This window comes from Somniosus microcephalus, chromosome 9, assembly GCF_052327205.1.
Source record: "Somniosus microcephalus isolate GS21.2 chromosome 9, FLI_Smic_1.0, whole genome shotgun sequence".
Taxonomy (NCBI): domain Eukaryota; kingdom Metazoa; phylum Chordata; class Chondrichthyes; order Squaliformes; family Somniosidae; genus Somniosus; species Somniosus microcephalus.
Genome location: NC_140995.1, coordinates 207,131,248 through 207,152,873, shown reverse-complemented (window position 1 = coordinate 207,152,873; position 21,626 = coordinate 207,131,248). Strand labels below are relative to the sequence as shown.

At 40.3% G+C, this 21,626-nt stretch overlaps 1 protein-coding gene across 2 annotated transcripts in view; it reads right to left on the bottom strand.

Annotated features, from left to right (window-relative positions):
* Positions 1-291: 291 nt before the first annotated feature.
* Positions 292-21,626, bottom strand: part of amd1 (adenosylmethionine decarboxylase 1) — a 32,166-nt gene continuing 10,831 nt past the window's right edge. Inside the window, exons 2-9 of one of the 2 annotated variants that reach the window (XM_085997817.1) lie at positions 14,453-14,539; positions 11,387-11,513; positions 7,208-7,310; positions 5,710-5,752; positions 5,052-5,196; positions 4,870-4,962; positions 2,804-2,959; positions 292-2,122 (exon numbers count right to left, since the gene is read on the bottom strand). In XM_085997817.1, coding sequence (XP_085853943.1) covers positions 1,982-2,122; positions 2,804-2,959; positions 4,870-4,962; positions 5,052-5,196; positions 5,710-5,752; positions 7,208-7,310; positions 11,387-11,513; positions 14,453-14,539 — 895 coding nt within the window. In that variant the 3' untranslated portion in view covers positions 292-1,981. Of the gene's footprint in view, positions 2,123-2,803; positions 2,960-3,345; positions 3,491-4,869; positions 4,963-5,051; positions 5,197-5,709; positions 5,753-7,207; positions 7,311-11,386; positions 11,514-14,452; positions 14,540-21,626 lie in introns of those variants that run through there. The other variant, XM_085997818.1, reaches the window with a different exon arrangement.

The following is a 21,626-nucleotide window of genomic DNA, read 5'->3' as shown; positions in this document are numbered from 1 at the left end:
CAACCATTCCAAATGAAGGCTGATCATTGCTGAAAGGGAAAAGATACCAACATATCAAAAAAAAGAGAAATTTAAATATGCTGCATTCCAAACACCATCACTTTAACTGGTCTTTATTCTTTACAGATGCTGGCTGACTTGTGATTTTCCAACATTTTTCTGCTTTCATTTCACATGTACCAAAAAGGCAATAGACCAACTTTGAGGTTGGTGTGGTGCGACTGCACTGCAAGATAAATACTGCTCACTGAATAGGTAATGGTCGAAGCAGACACGGATGAAATTAACACATTCCATAAATCTTAATTTTATTGAAGCATCTTGTAGTACAGATAAAAGATTTCAGAACTGGAATTAAAATATTTTAAACAACTTGGCATAAAAGTTTTAATGGCGCCAAAATTTCCCCTCAACTGGTACAATTAAAAGCACCAATGAGCAAATAACCCCATCTTTCACAGTAAAGGCTGCTTATCATTACTCAAATTACATTTTTCAAAAAATAGTGCAATTAATTAGCTAACTGCAGAATGTATACAACAGCTCAACCATTCTAAAATGGACGACAACAGTGTGATGTGCTCACAACCCCTTAAGATTGTATTTCTTCAAATTTATTTTTTTTATTTAAAAAAAAATGGTTGGTCCACAAGAGAGCTCTCAGCCTTTATGGATTATTTCTTTCAATGCCATAGTAAACCATTGCAAATAAAATTGAGTTTTTAAACTGGAACCTCACCAATTAATAAAAATGTGGCAAATATACCAACCACTTAACCAACAACCAGATTTTTTAAAGATCCTAAACAATTCCAAGCAAACCAAAGTTACACTCTTCGAACACTTATGGGACAAATGCCACATCATGTTCCCATGTATGCTTATTGAAGTTCAGAAGAACTGTATGCTATAACAAGTCAGCCCAAATCTCCAGAAAAATCATTAGCAATTAGCCAAAACCATCTTACCTTGATTTTAAGCACCTACAATTATACCACATTTTATTCTGATTATGCTTTGTGGTCATGTTTTTTTTCTATCTATCTGTTTCCATACTCTCTGTACAGGTTCCTAACAATTTAACAGATTAGTTGTACCACCAAATGATACAGCAGCAAATAAGACATGGTGTCATGGGATTGTTCTCTCAATATCTGAATAAAGGCCGTTGCTGCTTAAACAAAAATGATTACAACCAAGGTGTTACAGTTTGCACACTGCCTGCTCACCTTTAAATGGGGAATTCATACAAAAAAAGTTTGGGGTGATCCCTGGCATGCTTAAACTAGAATGTTCAACAGTCTTTGCAGCCAATTATACAAGAGCTCTTAATAATGAATTCATATGGAATGTGCCAAATTTTGTCTGCTTGAATCCAACTAGTTTAGTCAGAGATAAAATGATACAAGAATCCTATCGCAAAAACCTACCAACCATATTAAGAGTTTGATCAAACTCCTGATAAGCTGCCCCAGTGCAGGCTGGGCATCTGGAAAGTTGATCAATACCTAGAAACTTAAAGAACTCTATTCCTTAAGGTAGTTTGACTGAAAGGAAACAAGTGAACAATCTGCTCTAAACATGCCAGGGCTCACACCTAATGGGGGCGAAAACCTTGTCTGTGGAGAATTTTTGGCGTCACCTGCAGAAAACCTACATAACGCACATTTCTAACTTTGCAAGTGTTATATAACTGTAAACAATAAGCACTGAACTGTTCTACATGCACTTCAATATCACAGCAAGAATGGCCTAGCATACCTAAACAGAGAAAAGAGCATTCATGCAAGATATCCAACTCTTTGTTACAATAACGCTTACATTTCAAACTTGACACAATTCTATTATTATGGTTACATATAGGGCCTACAAAATTGATAAAATGGTGGCAGTGTGAAGTTTGGCCCTCGCTACCCTGAACTAGAGAACTGCCACCATTTACCTTGCACATTTTCTTTTTACGTTTTTTCATTTTTGCTATTCAACTCTGCTGTCGCTGACAATTCTTGACATAACTAGTAAAGACAAAATTGTAATCGTTGAACTGGGCACACTGGCGATCGAGGCGCTTGAATCCTTCAATTTTCTGGGGAGAAGAAAATGAACTGCGACATTTGGAGTTCTGCAATAAAATAAAGAATTGTATTACAACAGAGGAAAGTCCGGCAATTTTTAAACTTCATCCACCCAAAACTTGGTTCAATTAACTGTTGAGTAAAAGTTCAATTGAAAAGAACACAAAATGGAGGTTGCAACTACAAAGAGCTAGAACAGTTACAAAAATGGATCAGCCATTGAATATGATAATTTGAGGATTTGGATTTTGAACTGGTCAGAGCTTAAAAATTCTGAATTTTTCCTCCAACTCAGATTTTTGTAGGAAGCAATATTTGGAAGAATCAATGCTAGGGCTTAAAAAAAAAAAAAAAAAAATCATTCTTGGGATGTGGGTGTTGCTGGGAAGGCCAGCATTTAATGCCCAGCTCTAGTTTCCCTGGTGTAGCAATTCAGTACAATGGAGTGGCTTGTTAGGCAACACCGGTAAGGACAGAGGCTTCCTTCTCTAAACGACATCAGTGAACCAATTGGGTTTTTACGACAGACAACGGCAGTTACTTTTACTGATACGAGCTTTTTATTTCCAGATTAAAAAATAAATAAATGAATTCCAAATCTCAAACTGCCATGGTGGGATTTGAACTTGCGTGGTCTGGATTACTGGTCCAGTAATAAACCACTACACGACCACACCCCCAATCTACACTGGACAAACTTGATTTTACAGACAGACCTAGAATCTCACCTGGTTAACAAAAAGGGTTGTGACAAATTTCCCTGGCTTGAAGACATCTACAACTTTTTTGATCAGATCATCGTAAGAAGTCTGGGCCAGGTTAGTCTCAAAACTAACATAGGAGAAGTCTGGCTCTGGGGTGATGTGAATTGTCCAGTAAGTTCCCTAAAAAGAAAAAGCATTTAATGACTTGTTTTAGTCCGTTACAAGCTGTTTTAACAGTTCCATAAGAGATTCAAAAGACAAAGCTAACTATTTCTCCCTTATCAATACATATTATTATGCATTATTTAGACCAGTGGTTCTGATATGGTACGCAACTCCCTGGTGAAATTTAAGATCTGTTCTGATGGGGCATGGTGAGGGGGTGGGGAAACAGATTTCAATAATTCAATAGTACCCCAAACCAAGTATTCTTGCTGTTCTTTCAGGAATTCGAGCTCTCAAATTGGACTAAAGTCTGCTCTAATCTGTCCTAGCAATCCGCTTGGCCTATGCCATGAAATACTCACATCATATGGAAAGTATTAAAACATTCCATTTATGCACACCTGATGATTTTAAGTTCGACTGGCTAGGTTATTAAACAGAGACATTACAGATGTTGGCTGCATTTTCCAAGAAAGCGGTATGTAGACATCTAATTGTGGAATTCATCAAACCGGGTTTCAGCGTAGAGGTGTCCAGAGCCAATTTCTCCGGATTTGGGGGAGGAAGAAAAGAAAAAGAATAAGGAACTATTGGATGAGTTAAAAAAAGATGCTAATATAATAGGAAAAGTCCAGGTGATCCCAGAGAAAAATTTGTTTAAAGCACCCGCCCTGTAGTTTCAAAGAGAAAAATGCTTTTCTTATTCTAAAAAAACTCAATTCTGGTAGGGTACTCGAAGACAAATCCACAACTCTTCAGAGCACTGTACATTGCAGCCAAGTATGATTTTAGCATTCAGGGCAGGTACATCCTATGAGTGAGCAGGCCATTTTGTAATTTTGCCAACCACAAGATCAGAAGGCATTCTGGACTAAGATGTGAATACTCATTTACTTTGAAGTTAATTAAAGCATCACCCCACATCCAAGAAGCTTCATTTGTAAAAGACTCGTAACTCATGGGGCATGAAACACTCAAATTTCTGATGGGCTGTGAACTGATAAAGTTTAAGAATCACCAGTCTAAGCCATCAGCAACTTGCATACAGCGTTTTAAAAGTAGCAAAACATCCCAAAATGAAAAATATTTAAGAAAATGCAAGTGACAAATATGTAAATCTTAGTGAACAAATGGCAACTGCCCATCAAAAAGCAGCCTCAGCTTGCTTCATTCAGAAAATGTGAGAAAAGGCTATTTTATTTACAGATAGTACCTAGCAAGGACAGTCTCCCTGATGTGCCCCTCACGGAGATTACTGTGGCCTTCACTTGTATCTCTGAAGCACAGCTCAGATTGAGAACTGAATACGGAATAGAGAACAGGACTGAACACATTATCCCTCCCGGCATTGTTAAACCAAGGCAAAATACAATACTGTGGTTTTTGCCTCATTTTAATCTCCCTGCTATTCCTTAGTCAAAGAGGAACAGATAGTCTGTCCCTGGGCTTCAGCCAGTGTCACTTTTGGTCTACTAGAGGTAGCCCTGGGGTGACTCTTCTAACTTTTCTTATTTCCCTATAGAGTACTCACCTTCCAACACAAGATCTATTATTCCACATTGATGACATCCAATGTGAGCTCACATTTGATCACTTTGGAATATACCTAATTTTTACTGAACTATACACAAGACATTTTAAATCCTACATTCTTTCTCCAGCTGTACAAGTTACTAATCCTGAATGCACAAAAAAGGAATATAGGTTTGCTCAAATACCTCCTAGCAGAATGATTATTCAAGAGTGCTGCTTTTTGGAGATGACCACCTTTGCCAGCCCTGCCCTAACAAAAGGATAGCCTGAGCATGAGACCAGCATCTTTTGTGTATGGGGGAGGGGGTGAAGAGTGAGAGCGCGCGAGCGACCAAGCGAAAACGATGGTTAAAGAACAGCAGACATTTTGTAAAGACCAGGCACAAACTTACATCCACTTTCATTCCATTCATTGAATAGCCACAAGGATCGAACAATGTGGCGTCAATGACTGAACCTGGTATCAGGTCACGAATTCCACTCATCTAAAAAAAAAGATGGCATGTTTAAGACTCCCTAGCTTTAAAGAAAAAGTCTATATATTTTTACTTTACAAAGTTAATATAGTACATACTCGAGTGACATCATTTACAGTAACACCATCTTTCATGAAGAACTGGTCCATGACAGCTGGATCAAGCTCGCTCATCAGAACCTCTAGTGTCTGATCTGGCTGTTTGATCCCACTATCCTCTGACATATCCAGAGTGTAAAGATACCTGGATCAAACATAAATGACAATATTTGCATAAACCTTTAAATATTTCACAATTGCTAAGTACATTGCAAAATGCAGTTCATACAGCACACAATAACTAAGCCACCATTTAGGCCAGAACAACTATTTAAGATTTGTAAGGCCCAGAATTAAGTGTGACTGTGATTGCGGTCTGGTTGTTAGTAGCAGACTGATTTCTAACAGCAGCTTCAAAAAATAAAAACTGGAACTCTGAAGTGCAACAAAACCTTATCAGCTTGGGCACAGCATGTAGCTAACCCAAGGTTACTTCACATTAACTAGGGACTAAAAGAGCATGCAATGCCTTATTAAAATTATTGGGAAGTTTGTTCTCGTGCTGCTCTGATGACATTTCCCCAAAACTTAGCATCTCTTGAAAACAATTGTGGTAAAAGGTAAAAAAAACCTTGAGCATTTCAAGTTAATTGGACCCCATGCTCATACAAGAAATGTGCAAAAACTATTATACATAATAAAGCAGATTTAATCTTACCAGCAATCAGAATTCATACGTCCCATGCAATAGGCCGCCCCATCTGGTATTGAATAAACATTTGCAGTTAGAGACTATTCTACTACAATAATCTCTGATTCTGGACTTCAAAAATATGCAAACTACTTTGCTAATCAACTGAAATACTAAACAAGATGTGGTACATGCTCACAAGTTAGAGCAAGATTTCCAAATTTTTGACGCAAGTAGGCAATTGCATTATTCCTACATTACAACAGTGACTACACTTCAAAAGTACTTCATTGGCTGCAAAGCGCTTTGGGACGTCCGGTGGTCGTGAAAGGTGCTATATACGTAAAAGTCTTATTTTTTAATTGAAGAAACAGGTTATAGTAGCCTAAACAGCTTAAGGTTCTCTTTCTTGGACATAAACTGTTCAGCTACCTTGTTGAGAAGTGTAAAACAGATTTGGACAGTCTCATAGTTGGAACCTGGAAGGAGAACAGTCCATGGGAGTATCTTGTATGCAATATAGCAGTCACCTGGCCTCATAAGCAATTGGCGCATGGATCACTAAAAAACCCGAGACATTGGCTGAAGTTAGGCTTTCTTGACAGCCAGGAGAAGGGGTGGAAGGAGAAGGAATAGCAAATGGAAGAGTGGATGGATTGAGGTTAGACACTGACCTTTCATTTCTGGGTTCAAATCAATTGGACAAAAATCCCCTCTGCTGGCTAGGACGAAACATGAACTCATTTCTAGTGGGCATGGACCCACAGCACAGAACTGTTCCTACCTCAGCACCCTTGCTCAATATCACTCATACACCACAGGGGGGGTTGGTGTGGGAAATGGAAAAATGTCATACTGGTACAGTAAGGTGCGCTTTACTCTGGGTCTAACCAGACTATTCCCAAACACAAAAATACTTGATAGACACTGGGTCCAAAAAAGGTACATAGCTGGGTCATGGGCAGGGATTCTAGAACAACCCTGTCAGAAGTGTACATGTGGGGGTCAGATGAGGACAGGATCATGCTCAGCTGTACTGCCCTTATGGTAAAATCGCTTCATATTACTGTGGAGACTCAATAATCACTTAAGTGAAGTACCAGATGGCCATAACTCTGTGGAACCACTCCCAAGCATCTTCAGGAGGGGACACATTTAGGAAAAGGCAACATGGTATTTACCTTGCACTCCATTACATAACCTCTAGTATTCAATAATCCATCAGCCTTTGTGCATTATCTTGGTGGGCTTGCGTAATCCATACTTCAACAGTTTCACACAGAAATTCACTTGCTCTCAAGTCCAGGATTGAGGCAGGACATGGGACAAGGTAGAGCAAACTCCACTATCTGTTGTGTGTTTTATCTGCCCTGCAAGTACTTGATACAGATACTTATTTTCCAAAGTATAACGTATACCATTACCAAGCACTATAATCCCCCCACTTTAGGCACATTCAAAATTGTAAAAAATTGATTGCAGCTAATGAAATCTTAAACAACAAATTCTACTGATCTGAACTTACTTGGGAACACCATATCCAGAAATTCTACCTCCTCCTGAAAGTTCCTATGTGGGTATTCCTGATGTGCTGGCTTCACAAAATTTTTGCGGGAATAGAAGAAATCCTGTAGTTTATTAAAAGACACATGCACAGAAGTTTTCTATTAAATGAATTTAATGCATAACTAGATCAGTATTAATTGCATTAAAATTAGCAATTAAATGTCTATCGATCTTTCAGCACAACCACTTGCTTGCTTTAACACCGGTGAAATAAATTGCTAACGGATCGAGTAGTGAAAGCTTTTAACTACCAAAACCCACAGCAAGTGCAGTTAAATCTAAACCCTCAAGATAACATTTATATCACTAGCCTGTATTAACAGTAAATTTCACAACCACATCTGTTTCAAAAGTGAAATTGTAACCATAAAGTTTTCGATTATTCATTTTAGTCAGCACGTCAGTCAACAGGACACATTTAAAATCTAAAAATTTGTGAAATAAAAAGCTAGTACAGATAAAAGTGACCATGAAGCGGTCAGATCGTTGTAAAAATCCAACTGGTTCAGTAATGTCCTTTAGGGAAGGAAACCTGTCGGCCTTACCCAGTGGCCCGAGATTCCTGTCCCACAACCTGGTCGACTCTTAACTGCCTTCTGAAGTGGCCGAGCAAGTCACTCAGCTGCATCAAACTGTGGCAACTAGGGATGGGAAATAAATATTGGCCGTGCCAGTGATAACCACATTCCAAAAATGAAAGAACTTTTAAAAATTGAATTGATCTGTAAACTACTTTTATCTACAGTTTGCAAAACTAAACCTGCTTCAAGGACTAAAAACTTATTTGTATAAACTAATTTAGCCAAACCCATCACAAGTCAGATCCTATAAGCCAATTGCTAGGAATCCAGGTGTTCCTGCTAGTGCTAAATTTAATGCAGAATAAACATTCACCTGTACAAGTGTTTAAAATTAAGAGGGGAGGGCACTCGAAGACAGTTTAATCTTCCGTACCACCTCTAAAGACAAGACAATTGGTGTACCTTTTGAGAATTTGCCAGTGTCAATTCTCTGTTCAAACGGAACACTTGGCTAGTCAGTCAGGATCTTTGAGAGTCTGGGCAGAGAACTCAACATTTGTGGCACAAGTGGCCTAGGATTTACAGTAGGGGTCTCCGAATTGTGAAGCATATCAATCATACCATTTTCCATTTAGATCACACTTTTAGAACTAAATCATTACAAACAAATCTGGTCAAGTGGAGCAAGTGGCAGTAGGGGAACATTTAGGGAACAGTGATCATCGTATCATAAGCTATGGAAAAGGACATGGTGCAATCTACAGTAAAAATACTTAATTGGAGGAAGGCCAATTTCAGTAGGTTGAGAACAAATTGGAATCAAAGATTGGCAGGCAAAACTGTAATCGAACAATGGGCTGCCTTTAAAGAGATGATTCGGGTACAGTCGAGGTACATTCCCATGAGGGGGAAAGGTAGGGCAACCAAAGCCAGAGCTCCCTGGATGATGAAAGAGATAGAGAGTAAGATGAAGCTGAGGGAAGTAAAAGGTGGAAATTGCGGTGGTACTGGACATAATCCTCCAATCCTCCTTAGATACAGGGGTGGTGCAAGAGGACTGGAGAATTGCAAATGTTACACCCTTGTTCAAAAAAGGGTGCAAGGATAAACCCAGCAACCATAGGCCAGTCAGTTAAACCTCAGTGGTGGGGAAGCTTTTAGAAACCACAATCTGGGACAAAATTAACAGTCATTTGGACAAATGTGGATTAATTAAGGAGAGCCAGCACAGATTTGTTAAAGGCAAATTGTGTTTAACTAACCTGACTGAGTTTTTTGATGAGACAGAGAAGGTTGATGAGGGTAATGCAGTTGATATGTTGTACATGGACTTCCAAAAGGAGTTTAAAATGTCCAAAAGGCATCTAAATTGTCAGACTGCTTGTCTGACATACAGTTCTGGATGAGCGAAAATTTTCTCCAATTAAATATCGAGAAGACCAAAGCCATTGTTTTCCATCCCTGCCACAAACTCCGTTCCCTAACCACTGAGTCCATCCCTCTCCCTAACATCTGTCTGACGCTGAACCACACTGTTCACAACCTTGGTGTCATATTTGACCCCGAAATGAGCTGCCGACCACATATCCACAGCATAACAAAGGCCGCCTATTTCCACCTCCGTAACATCACCCGTCTCTGCCCTTGCCTCAGCTCATCCGCCGCTGAAACCCTCATCCATGCCTTTGTTACCTCTAGACTTGACTATTCCAACGCACTCCTGGCTGGCCTCCCACATTCTACCCTATGTAAACTTGAGGTCATCCAAAACTCGGCTGCCCATGTCCTAACTCGCACTAAGTCCCGTTCACCCATCACCCCTGCGCTCGCTGACCTACATTGGCTCCCAGTTAAGCAGTGCCTCGATTTCAAAATTTTCATCCTTGTTTTGAAATCCCTCCATGGCCTCGCCCCTCTCCATCTCTGAAATCTCCTTCAGCGCCACAACTCCCCCCCCTCCCCCAGACAGATCTCTGCGCTCCTCTAATTCTGCCCTCTTGAACGTCCCTGATTATAATCGCTTAACCTTCGGTGGCCGTGCCTTCTGTTGCCTAGGCCCTAAGCTCCAATTCTCTGCCTAAACCCCTCCGCCTCGCTACCTCTCTTTCCTCCTTTAAGACGCTCCTTAAAACCTACCTCTTTGACCAAGCTTTTGGTCACTTGCCCTAATTTATCCTGATGTGGCTCGGTGTCAAATTTTGTTGTCTTAAAATACTCCTGTGCAGCACCTTGGGACGTTTTACTACATTAAAGGCACTATATAAATACAAGTTGTTATTTGATAAAGTGCCACTTACTAGACTTGCCAGCAAAGTTGAAGCCCATGGAATAAAGGGACAGTGGCAGCATGGATACGAAATTGGCTAAGTGACAGGAAACCGTAGTGGTGAACGGTTGTTTTTCAGACTGGAGGAAGGTGGTGTTCCCCAGGGGTCGGTTCTAGGACCACTGCTTTTCTTGTTATATATTAATGTCTTGGACTTGGGTGTACAGGGCACAATTTCAAAATTTGCAGATGACAAAACTTGGAAGTAATAGTGAACAGCGAGGAGGATAGTGATAGACTTCAAGAGGACATAGACAGGCTGGTGGAATGGGTGGACACGTGGCAGATGAAATTTAACGCAGAAAAGTGCGAAGTGATACATTTTGGTAGGAAGAACGAGGAGAGGCAATATAAACTAAGGGTACAATTCTAAAGGGGGTGCAGGAACAGAGAGACCTGGGGTACATGTGCACAAATCGTTGAAGGTGGCAGGGCAGGTTGAGAAAGCAGTTAAATAAAGCATACAAGATACTGGGCTTTATAAACAGAGGCAGCGTACAAAAGCAAGGAAGTTATGATGAACCTTTACAAAACACTGGTTCGGCCTCAACTGGACTATTGCATCCAATTCTGGGCACCGCACTTTAGGAAGGATGTGAAGGCCTTACAGAGGGTGCAGAAAAGATTTACAAGAATGGTTCCAGGGATGAGGGACTTCAGTTACGTGGATAGACTGGAGAAGCTGGGGTTGTTCTCCTTAGAGCAGAGAAGATTTGAGAGGAGATTTGATAGGTGTTCAAAATCATGAGGGGTCCAGACAGAGTAGGTAGAGAGAAACTGTTCCCATTGGTGGAAGGGTCAAGAACCAGAGGACACAGATTTAAGGTGACTGGCAGGAGAACCAAAGGCGACATGAGGAAAAACTTTTTATTTTATTTTTTTAAATCACAGCGACTGATTAGGATCTGGAATGCATTGCCTGAAAGGGCGGTGGAGGCAGATTCAATGGTGGCTTTCAAAAGGGAATTGGGTAAATACCTGGTGGATTTTTTTTTTTTTTTTTTTGCAGGGCTATAGGGAAAGGGCAGGGGAGTGGGACTAGCTGAAGTGTTCTTGCAGAGAGCTGGCATGGACTCAACGGGCCAAATGGCCTTCTTCTGTGCAGTAACCATTCGATGATATTCACATTGCTTTCTTCCTGTCCATGCAAACAATATCAATAATTTGCATTTGCCAGAACTACTTGTAAACACTACCCTAACTTGGAATAATTCACTTGCCAATTATACCCAATGTAAATATTGGCATATAGTTGCAAGACCTACATACACCACAGAAAGTTGAAAGTTACCTGAATGGAATCAAAGCCGCAGTACTCACGAGCAAGTTCCAACAGGGGCTCCAGTGCTTGCAGTAAGAGGGTGGTACCACATGTCTTCAAAATGAAACGTCTCTTGGAGACAAACATGCTACTCTCACTGTAAAATAGTCAGGATTAAAATGGTTATCCCCATCATATCAAAATTCATATAAAGAATCTTTTGAGTCCTCCAGCTGCAGCTTACACAATGAAGCAGCAATTTCTATTGGAGATTGGAATATACATTCAGAACTGCGTCTGCTGCTGCTGCACATAAGAGTAGTAATATAGCATGCTACACTTTGAGTTTGAGCCTTCTTTTGAAAGAGCATGGAGGGAAGATACTTGATTAGCAATTTGTTGTGGTATTTGCTGGCATGGCAGAGATGGGAGTGTTCTTGGTCAAAGTTGATTCGAGGAGTTGTATCAAAGTCAACCACCCGATTCAGTCTGCATGGATTAATACTGGAACTAGTTTCCTGCTGTTGACAGGGTGTGGCGACATGCACTAAAATAATTTTGGTGTAGAACCAGACATTACTGTAAATAATTACATGGTCCAAGCTACAGGATGTTGCTCATTATCTCTTCAATATTATCAAGACCGAGTGTTACACTGGACTATTGCCAAGAGTAGCCTGATCTATACTCAATTCCCCACCTGTAGCAACACAAGCTGGAAGTTTCTCTTCTGCCCCAACACAGAACTGGTTGGAAAGAAATGCTTTAAATCTACATTACTGGCCCCGACAGATCCTGTTGCTCTGCAATAGTGGAAACTGTGCTATCTACTGGTGATAACCTATAAACAATTCTTGTGGGTGTCGATTACGGGGAAGGATTTAGCTTCAAGCACAGCTGATATACCAACTTTTCCCAAACTCTGAACCCTCACGGGTTAAGACTTTCTCCCACCCCTCGCCCAAGTTCCTGGCCTCCTCGCTCTCCACCCACCCCGCCGAAAGTTTCTGCCGTCCTCCTCCCACACAGAGTTCCTGACCTCCACCCCCCCCCCACAAGTTTCTGACCTTCTCCCCCCTGCACAAGTTTTGTCCTCCACCCCCCCCCCCCAACCTTTCCGAAAAATCAACCCCCTCCCCTCTCCTTCCCCTGGCCAGCATGGATCCAGTGATAGGCCTTCTCCCACGGAGCTTAAGGAAAACGTGGCCCACGCTGCACTGCAGGCTGCAACTGTGGGGTACTGCGCATGTGCGGCCTTGGTAAACAGCACGCCTACGCAGGATGGGATTGGGTGCAAATGCGTGGCTCCGGTATACTGCCACGTGTGCAGAAGGCCTCCAAAATGTTTGTACAAATAATCACTTAGATAAAAATGCGGATGCTTGCAGCTCCTACAGTACCTCACCCAAGTGGCCACACCTAGAGTAGTTGTTTACTGCGGCACTTTCCAATCCTTATAGATGCTTCTGATTTGTTGATTGTTTCTGACATTTTGTTTTTGTTTGACTATATAGGGCAGGCATCACAGCTGAGTTTGACCCTGTCATGGACTAATGACCACACAAGTATTTTCCAGGAGTGGTCACAGCATAGAGGTCAAGAACAGGAATCTTTGGTTGATTTTTTTCTCTCTACATCCCAGGGATTCTATGACCAAAAAGTGTTGATCCTTGTATGAATACTTCTGTAACCTCCTCCAGCCCGACAACACTCCGAGATCTCTGAACTCTTCCAATTCTGGACTCTCGTGCATCCGATTTTCACCCTACTTTCCAAAAATGCCACACTCAACACTCCGCTTACACTACTCACTGTACCAAACACTGTATAAAAATGTGTTATATATTGGCAGAGGGTGACATGCTGACCAGCACATGTGGGGAATAATTCAGTTGTCAGGCAAGTGATTACACAGCAATGCTGGACAATAAACCAAGGTTAGTCTGGACCAGAAAGCAGCTTTTAAAGTGCTGCATTAAGCGTCACCTATTTTTAGTTATTAACCCATGAACTAATTAAATAAGGCTGCAGCTAAACTGTAGCTACTGAGCTCAGTTTGTTTATACTGCCTGACTGCAAATCAAGACTCTTGCAGCCAGGGGAGTGTGTGCTTATAAGAGTAGAGCTTGGCACTCAAATGGGAAGTTTAAAATGTATTCCAAGTACCCAAACTCACTACTAAATAAACTTTGTTTAAATTTATAAAGTACCCAGGAGGTCCAACACATTTTAAATTCGACTCAACACCATACTAGTTAGTTTACGCAGTGTCACGCTAAATTAGTGGGCTTCATGTTGTGCCGAAGCATCGAGACCGTCAACTTTCTTTTGTAAAAGAAATGCTCATGCCTCAATTTCAATATTTTGAATGCTTAAAATGAAGGGATAAAAACCAAGGGATCAAAGAAGCGCACTTCTCAGATGAAGTCCACACATCCAAAAATCTTACAATTCAGTTATATTACACTTTTAGGAAGAGTCAAACATTTTTGTTAGTCAGCTACTACATAAAGTACTCCCAATACTGTGCTGAAACCCCAGGAAGCATACCCAATTGAAATCACACCCAATTGAAATCACCAAATGACCCAAGTTTTACAAAGAATTACCAGTTGCAGAGTAACTACAAACTTGTTGATATCTCCAAGTTGTTTTCATTCATTTTCTTCTTCTATTCTTAAAATTTTAAAATACAACCAGATTTATATTTCCCCAATTAGTGATCTGATCTCATGCTTCCTAATTTTCAGATTCATTCAAATAGATATGATGCACTAAAAAACCTGATACTTGTGCCAATTTTGCCCCATTCTTAGTATTTTAACTATTCAGTTTCATAATACACCCGATCTATGACAAGCAACATAACCATTTAAGATGCTTAATTTTAGAAATGGATACATTTACCATGATAAGTATTGAAGGCTTAAGGTATTAAAATTATACTGACTACCAGCCCTTGAATTTTTTCCCCCTCACCTGTGTTTCACATCCTAAACATTGCTCTAATCTCAACAAAAATCTCTGTTCGATGATCCAACATACATCCTATCCAATTTTAAATAGGTTTGTATAAAATATCAAATATTCAAATACCTGAGTATATAGGCTTCCTGCCTGTCTGTCTTTGTCACACTTATGATCAAACAATGCACATTTTCCAACAGCTTGTCCCACTCAAACCTAGAAAAGAACATTTCATTAGTCTTGGAAAAAGATTCCAAATTGACAATCCTTGTATTACACATGCCCAATGCATTTCACATAACCTACCAAAATGTGATACACTCCAAATTAAGCATTTTAATATGCTTCAAGCTTTTCACAACAGACCATCTTAAACAGTAATGCAACACATTGAAGTAGTTTGACTAGCCACCAGGGCAAAAGGTCATAGGGAGAACATTGTAAATGTTCCGATTATCTGTCGTATGCATGCTACTACCCTAGTCGGTGACTTGTACTACTTGGTTTGCGCCGCAAGTGTGTTTTCTTTTAGTACTTCAGGATTTACGCTATTTAACAGAAATAGAACAAAGTACACAAGCTCTTCAAATGGACTGGTCTAGTAACAGGGTTTAGTTTCTCAATCAATAGCATCCGACTGATGGTCAGTTTCAACTTAATAAATGCATTCCATAGATCTCTCCAATATTTACATATAAATAGTAAAAGTGTAGTCAAAGGATGGGTGGGGCCGATTAGGGACTAAAAAAGAATTCTTGGTAGGCAAAGGGTATGGCTGAGATACTAAATGAGTACTTTGCACGGTCTTCACGAAAGAGAATGTTGCCAATGTCACAGTAAAGGAGGTAGTAGAGAAATTGGATAGGATAAAAACAGATAGGAGGTATTTAAAAGGTTGGCAGCGCTCAAAGTAGAAAAGTCACCCGGTCCGGACGGGATGCATCCTAGGTTGCTGAGGGAAGTAAGGGTGAAAATTGCAGAGGCTCTGGCCACAATCTTCCTGAGATAAGGAGTGGTGCCAGAGGACTGGAGGATTGAAAATGTTACACACCTGTTAAGAAAACAGAGAGGGACAAACACAGCAACTACAGGCCAGTCAGCCCAACGTCAGTGTTGGGGGAGCCAGTAATTCGGGACTAAATTAATTGGCACTATGGGTAATAAATGAAAGCCAGCACTGATTTCTTAAAGGCAAATCATGTTTGACTATCTTGAGTTCTTTGATGAAGTAACAGAGGGTTGAGGAGGGTAGTTCGGTTGATGTGTATATGGACTTTCAAAAGGAATTTCATAAAGTACATTAATAGATTTGTTAGCAAAATTGGAGCCCATGGGATTAAAGGGGCAGTGGCTGCATGGTTATGTAATTGGCTAAGGGACTGAAAGCAGAGAGTAGTGGGGAGTGGGTTTTTTCAGACTGGAGGGAAGTGTGCAGGGAGTCCCCCAGATGTCAGCGACGGAACCACTGCTCTTTTTGATATACATTAATGACCTAGACTTGGGTATACAGGGCATATTTTCAAAGTTTGCAGAATACAAAACTCCAAAAATGTAGTAAACAGTGAGGCTAGTAACAGACTCCAGGAGGACAGACAGACTGGTGAAATGGGGGCACAGAGTGTGAAGTGATACATTTTGGTAGGAAGAATGAGGAGGCGCAATATAAACTAATGGTACAACTTTAAAGGGTGTGCAGGAACACGAGACCTGGGGGTTTACGTACACAAGTCTGAAGGTGGCAGGACAAGTTGAGAAGACTTTAAAAAGGCATACGGGATCTATTGGCTTTATAAAGGGAGGCAGAGAGCACAAAAGCAAGGAAGTTATGCTAAACCTTTAAAAGGACACTGGTTAAGCCCCATCTGAGTACTGTGGCCAATTCTGGGCACCACACTTTTAGAAGGATGTCAAGGCCTTGGAGAGGGTGCAGAAGAGATTTACTAGAGTGGTACCAGGGATGCAATTATGAGTAGGAACTTTGAATGATGGTGTGCTGTGACTAATTATAGTACCCCTACTACCACCCAGCTGAAATGAGTTAATGCAGCGTAAGAGCAGGATTTTTTTTTTTTTTTTTTTGGAATTAACCACTCCAGCATTCTGGCAAAGAAAAATAAGATCCATCATTCCTTCTGCTTGAAGCTGCAAATAATCTTTCTGCATTCTAAAAATACACAAATAGGGAACGAGTGTGCTTACCCGCGTGAAACTGCAATTTAAGCTCGTCTGTACCACACTGAATCGGGTTCACACGCAAGATTAACACGTCTGTTCCAGATGCTAACTGACTTGCTGAGGGTTTTCAGCATTTGGTGGGTTTTTTCATTGCTTTCTGCCTATATTTATGATGGTTTCAGAGTGACTTCTGACTTGGAGGAGGCATCCTTGGCTCTATTTTCTACAGGACAACCTCCAGCAGTGTTCTTATTGATATGGTGCCCCTCGAACAGCTCCTGGAGTCACTCATCCTCCACTGCTGTCTACGAACCTGGTCAATGGTTTGTCGATGCTCCCTGTCTACACATCAATTTCATCTGGGAAAACACCAGGTGAATTTGACGACAACAAATCCTCAAAGTTATTCATGTAACTTAAAAAGTATTGGTTTTGAAACTAGGGTCTGCAATGTCGTTTCTGCCCATCTGGAGCGAGGCAAATGTGCAACAATGGCAGTGTCTCAAGCACTCTGATGGTTCCACCAGAAATGTTCCATTCCAAAAGATTATAAGCATTGCCATTCTGGTTTTAGTTTAAAATAAAATTCACTACGTTTGTAAAACCTAAAGAATTAATAAGTAATTTGCAACCTACAGGAAACTTTTTTTTTTATCCGGCACCGACGGGACCAATGCGGTGCCGGTTCATCAAAAATTCCAGATAACCGAAAGCTATAGTAAAAGATACGGAGCTGAGAGCTCCGTATAAAGCAACAAACCCTGTTGCTTAGCAACAGGTTCAGAACAATGACCACAAGTTCCAAGCGTCTCTGTAGCTTAGCAACAGCTGCAGCCACACCCTTGCACAGCAACAGATCGAGGAAGGCAAGTAATAAAACTTACTTGAACCTACTCCTGAATTTTGCCGGTTAACCGAGATTTCCGGTTATTTAGGTGCCGGTAAATCGAAAGTTTCCTGTAATATATATATATATATATATATATATATATATATATTTTTTTTTTTATTTTTTTTTTTAAAAAAAGGTGTTCAACTATCCTTAGTTGTGTCTCAGATTTGGGTCTACCCAAATTTGACACAACTAAGTATTCCAAATATGAGCAATTATTCAGGCGAGTACAAATTTGTTGCAGGAATTATGGATTTTTTTTAAAGTAGAAAAGGTGACTATTGTTGTCAAACCAACCAAAGAAAGGTGAGGAGACATTGACTTCCAGCCTGCCTACTTGTACATGTAAAATTAAGATTTCATCAAGACCTACACATCCACAGGTCATGTGCAAGCAATGCCTGCATTCTAATTTGTAATTCATTCTAATGTGATTTTTGTATCATGCATATTTAGTACTTTCATGGCAAAATTAACATTTTGTAGATCCAAACTTGTGCAGCTTATATTTCATTGACAATTCTTAATGCACTGTATAACAAGTTCCCCTCATTGGCTTGGTTAGTTGAACAAGACATCCAGTTGTGGACAGGCCTAGAGCATGTCAGTAAATACCTTCTAGGCCTTATTGCTAGAGTGTCCCCTATTTACCATGGGATAAAAAGTATTTATGTTATTTGATGACTATCTACACTGAACAATGTTCTGATAAAGCTAGTAGGTAAGTTATGATGATAGATGTTCTGCTTAATGGAGGACATTATCCCAAGAATAGGCTGTCAAGCATTCAATACCATTTCCAGTGTTCTAATGAAGTAATTAGAAACCTTGATTGGCAGGAAAATAAATGTATTCATCTAATCCAAAGTCAAATAATTTCTGGATTCATACCAACAGAAACCCCACAATACCAAGAAGCATGTCTTATTTCATGGAAATGAAGGAGAACATTTCTATTAATGTCTTAATTTATCAGGACTCAATCAGATAAGGAAAGCACTTGCTATATAGTGTTCAAAAATGTGTAGCATTAAACACAGGAACAGGAGTAGGCCATTCAGCCCAACAAACCTGTTCCACCATTCAATTAGATTATGGCCGATCTGAATCTTAACTCCACCTAACTGCCTTGGTTCCGTAACCCTTGCATAACAAAAAACTCAATTTTGACATTTTCAATTGACCTAGCCTCCTAACAGCTTTTTGGGGAAAGTTACATACAGGAAGCTCCCGATTTACCGGCACCTAAATAACCGGAAATCTCTTAACTGGCAAAATTCAGGAGTAGGTTCAGGTAAGTTTTACTTCATATTAGTGGCCGTTCCTGGATCTGTGGCTGTGTGACTGGGGTTCGTGCACTTGTTGCTAAGCAACAGAGATGCTTGGTCTGTGGCCGGAGTTCCTGCACATGTTGCTAAGCAACAGGGAAGCCTGGATTTGTTGCTGTGTACAGAGCTCTCGTACCTTTTAATTATACCTCTCTGTAATCCGGACTTTTTGATAAAACTGGCACCACGCCGGTCCCGTTGGTGCCGGATAATAAAGAGTTTCCTGTACTTCCATTACCCTTTGTGTGAAGAGCTTCCTGACATCACCCCAACAACCTAGCTCTAATTTTAAGGTTATGCCCCCTTGTTCTGGACTCCCCCACCAGAAGAAATAGTTTCTCTATCTATCCTATCCACTCCTTTATTTATCTTAAATAAACACCTCAATTAGATCACCCCTCAATCTTCTATACACAAGGGAATACAAGTCTAGTCTATGCAACCGGTCCTCTTAATTTAACCCTTTTAGCCAGGTAAATGCACTGCACTCCCTCCAAAGCCAATATATCTTTCTTGAGGTGCGATGCCCAGAACTGAACACGGTACTCTAAATGGGGTACAGGAAACTCTCTCTTAACCGGCACCTAAATAACTGGAAATCTTTGTTAACCGGCAAAATTCAGGAGTAGGTTCAGGTAAGTTTTACTTCATATTAGTGGCAGCTCCTGGATCTGTGGCTGTGTAACTGGGGTTCATGCACTTGTTGCTAAGCAACAGGGACGCTTGGTCTGTGGCCAGAGTTCCTGCACATGTTGCGAAGCAACAGGGAAGCCCGGAATTGTTGCTGTGTACAGAGCTCTTGTACCTTTTAACTATATCTCTCTGTAATCCGGACTTTTTGATAAACTGGCACCACACCGGTCCCGTTGGTGCCGGATAATAAAGAGTTTCCTGTATAAACAGTTGTATTTTTTTTTCCTGTCACCATGTCCGAGAATATCCAATTCTGTGTTCTTACTAAATAAAACATGATTTGAATAATTCCAGGAATCTAAATTTATTTGGGCCGTAAAAAGGCAACAATTTCTTCCAAGAATTCTGCACATTAAACTGTTTAAGCAGCTATGATAAATGAAATCTTTGGTATGAAGTAAAAAGATGTTCTTGCTAGAAATGGAGAATTGAATGACTGCCAACACATGAAAGAACTATTTTATACTAATATAAACAAAGGCAATTTCTCTGGTGGTTTTAATTGCATTCGGTAAGAATCATGGTTAATGGTAATGAATGGAGCAAATCAGAAAGATTTTTCTTCAATATTTTGCTCACCTGCTTAGAATCAAAATAAATCAATTCAAGCCAAGCATGCATTCACAATATTCAAGTTAAAAGAACATCTTCACAGTAAAGTTAGTTTTCCCAAGAGAAGTGTTATCTCAGGGGGTACCATTATTAAATGCTTTCCAACAACCTTAATACTGATGTACCCTACCACAAGTTGGTAAAAATCTACCAACTCAGCACAGACCGAATCAAGCCTTAGATCTAGTATTGGTCAAGGATATCCACGATAATGCTGCAGTATTATGTTTTTGTAATAATTTCAACACTACCCTGCATCACATCCTAGACTGTTAAAGCTCTTATTTGCTCAGGAATAAACTTACTAAATGAGTCTGACAGCAAGTCTTCTGCATTTGTGGAATGCCCTGCAAACCCCCCCCCCCCCCGATTTAACTTTCTACATTTTTTGGGAGTTCTCCCGGTATAGTTAATAGAAAACCATTACAGAAAATCACCCACATGCTTTATAAAGATAGGGTCCTCAGTGGTCATGGAATCATAAGCAAGCAAGACTAGTACACACTGAACCAAGCTCTCATACTGATCTTGTAGAAGCCCACAGACATGGGAGATAAACTGGGAAGCATGTGTAGTACATATATTCAACAAGTTGATAACTGGAGTTTGTACTAGATTCAGAGCTCTGAAAAATGAGACCATGCTAAAACCAATGAAGTAATCAAAGGTAATATGGCCAGAATCTGAACACACACATTGGAGTGGGGTCATTATCCTCTCCTTCATATCCAAACACCTGAGCCAATTCAAACAAAATAGTTTCAGCTGAAGCTAAATCAATATCTGAGTTTACTGTTGAGAACATGCCAATGTCAGCACCTGTGAATATGGTGATTGATTCCACCACAGATTGAGACAGATTTAAAACAGTAGATGTAAAGCTTTAGATATTTGCCCACATAGGAGTCTTTGGTCAACAAGTCACTCGCATGCAAGATAGACAGTTAACAAGTTAACTCTACAGACAGGGACAGATATTTTCTAAATCATCCGTTTGTGTGGAAATGGATGGGCACCTCAATGGGAGCTGGATTGCAGGACACATTATGCACTGGTAATATTAGGTACCTCCTGATGTAAAGATGGTTCTGTCACTATGGGATTTCATTGCCTTTTGGCTGCGCTCAGACCAGAGTTTCATGACTGGAGTTACAGATTATAAAATCCATAGGATCCCAACACTCCTTCCCCAGCCTTATGAATAAACAGATATTGGTGCTTGGCTGGTGTGTCTCCTTTAGGATTATACTTCTGATAGTAGTCATAACCTAAACTTGATGTTGTCCCCAACTTGAAACTTAATATGCATTTGTCTTTGACATTTAAGATCCCATCAGAATGAGCTCTGCTGCTAACAGAATGGCTTTTCAGCAACTGAGACGATCACAAGTCCCTCTGCTGGACTTTAAACAAAAGTCACAGATTGGATTGCTGTGCCATACTGGTAGACAACTGACTGGAAATTATCAGAGGTGTTCAATACAGATGCTAAAGCTGGGAGCAGCTAACAGTCACGATATATTCAGCAACATCTAGCTCCAAGAGCCCTGTAGGCTAGGATAGAAATGCATGATAAATGGACATCAGTCAAAGCAGAGATGGC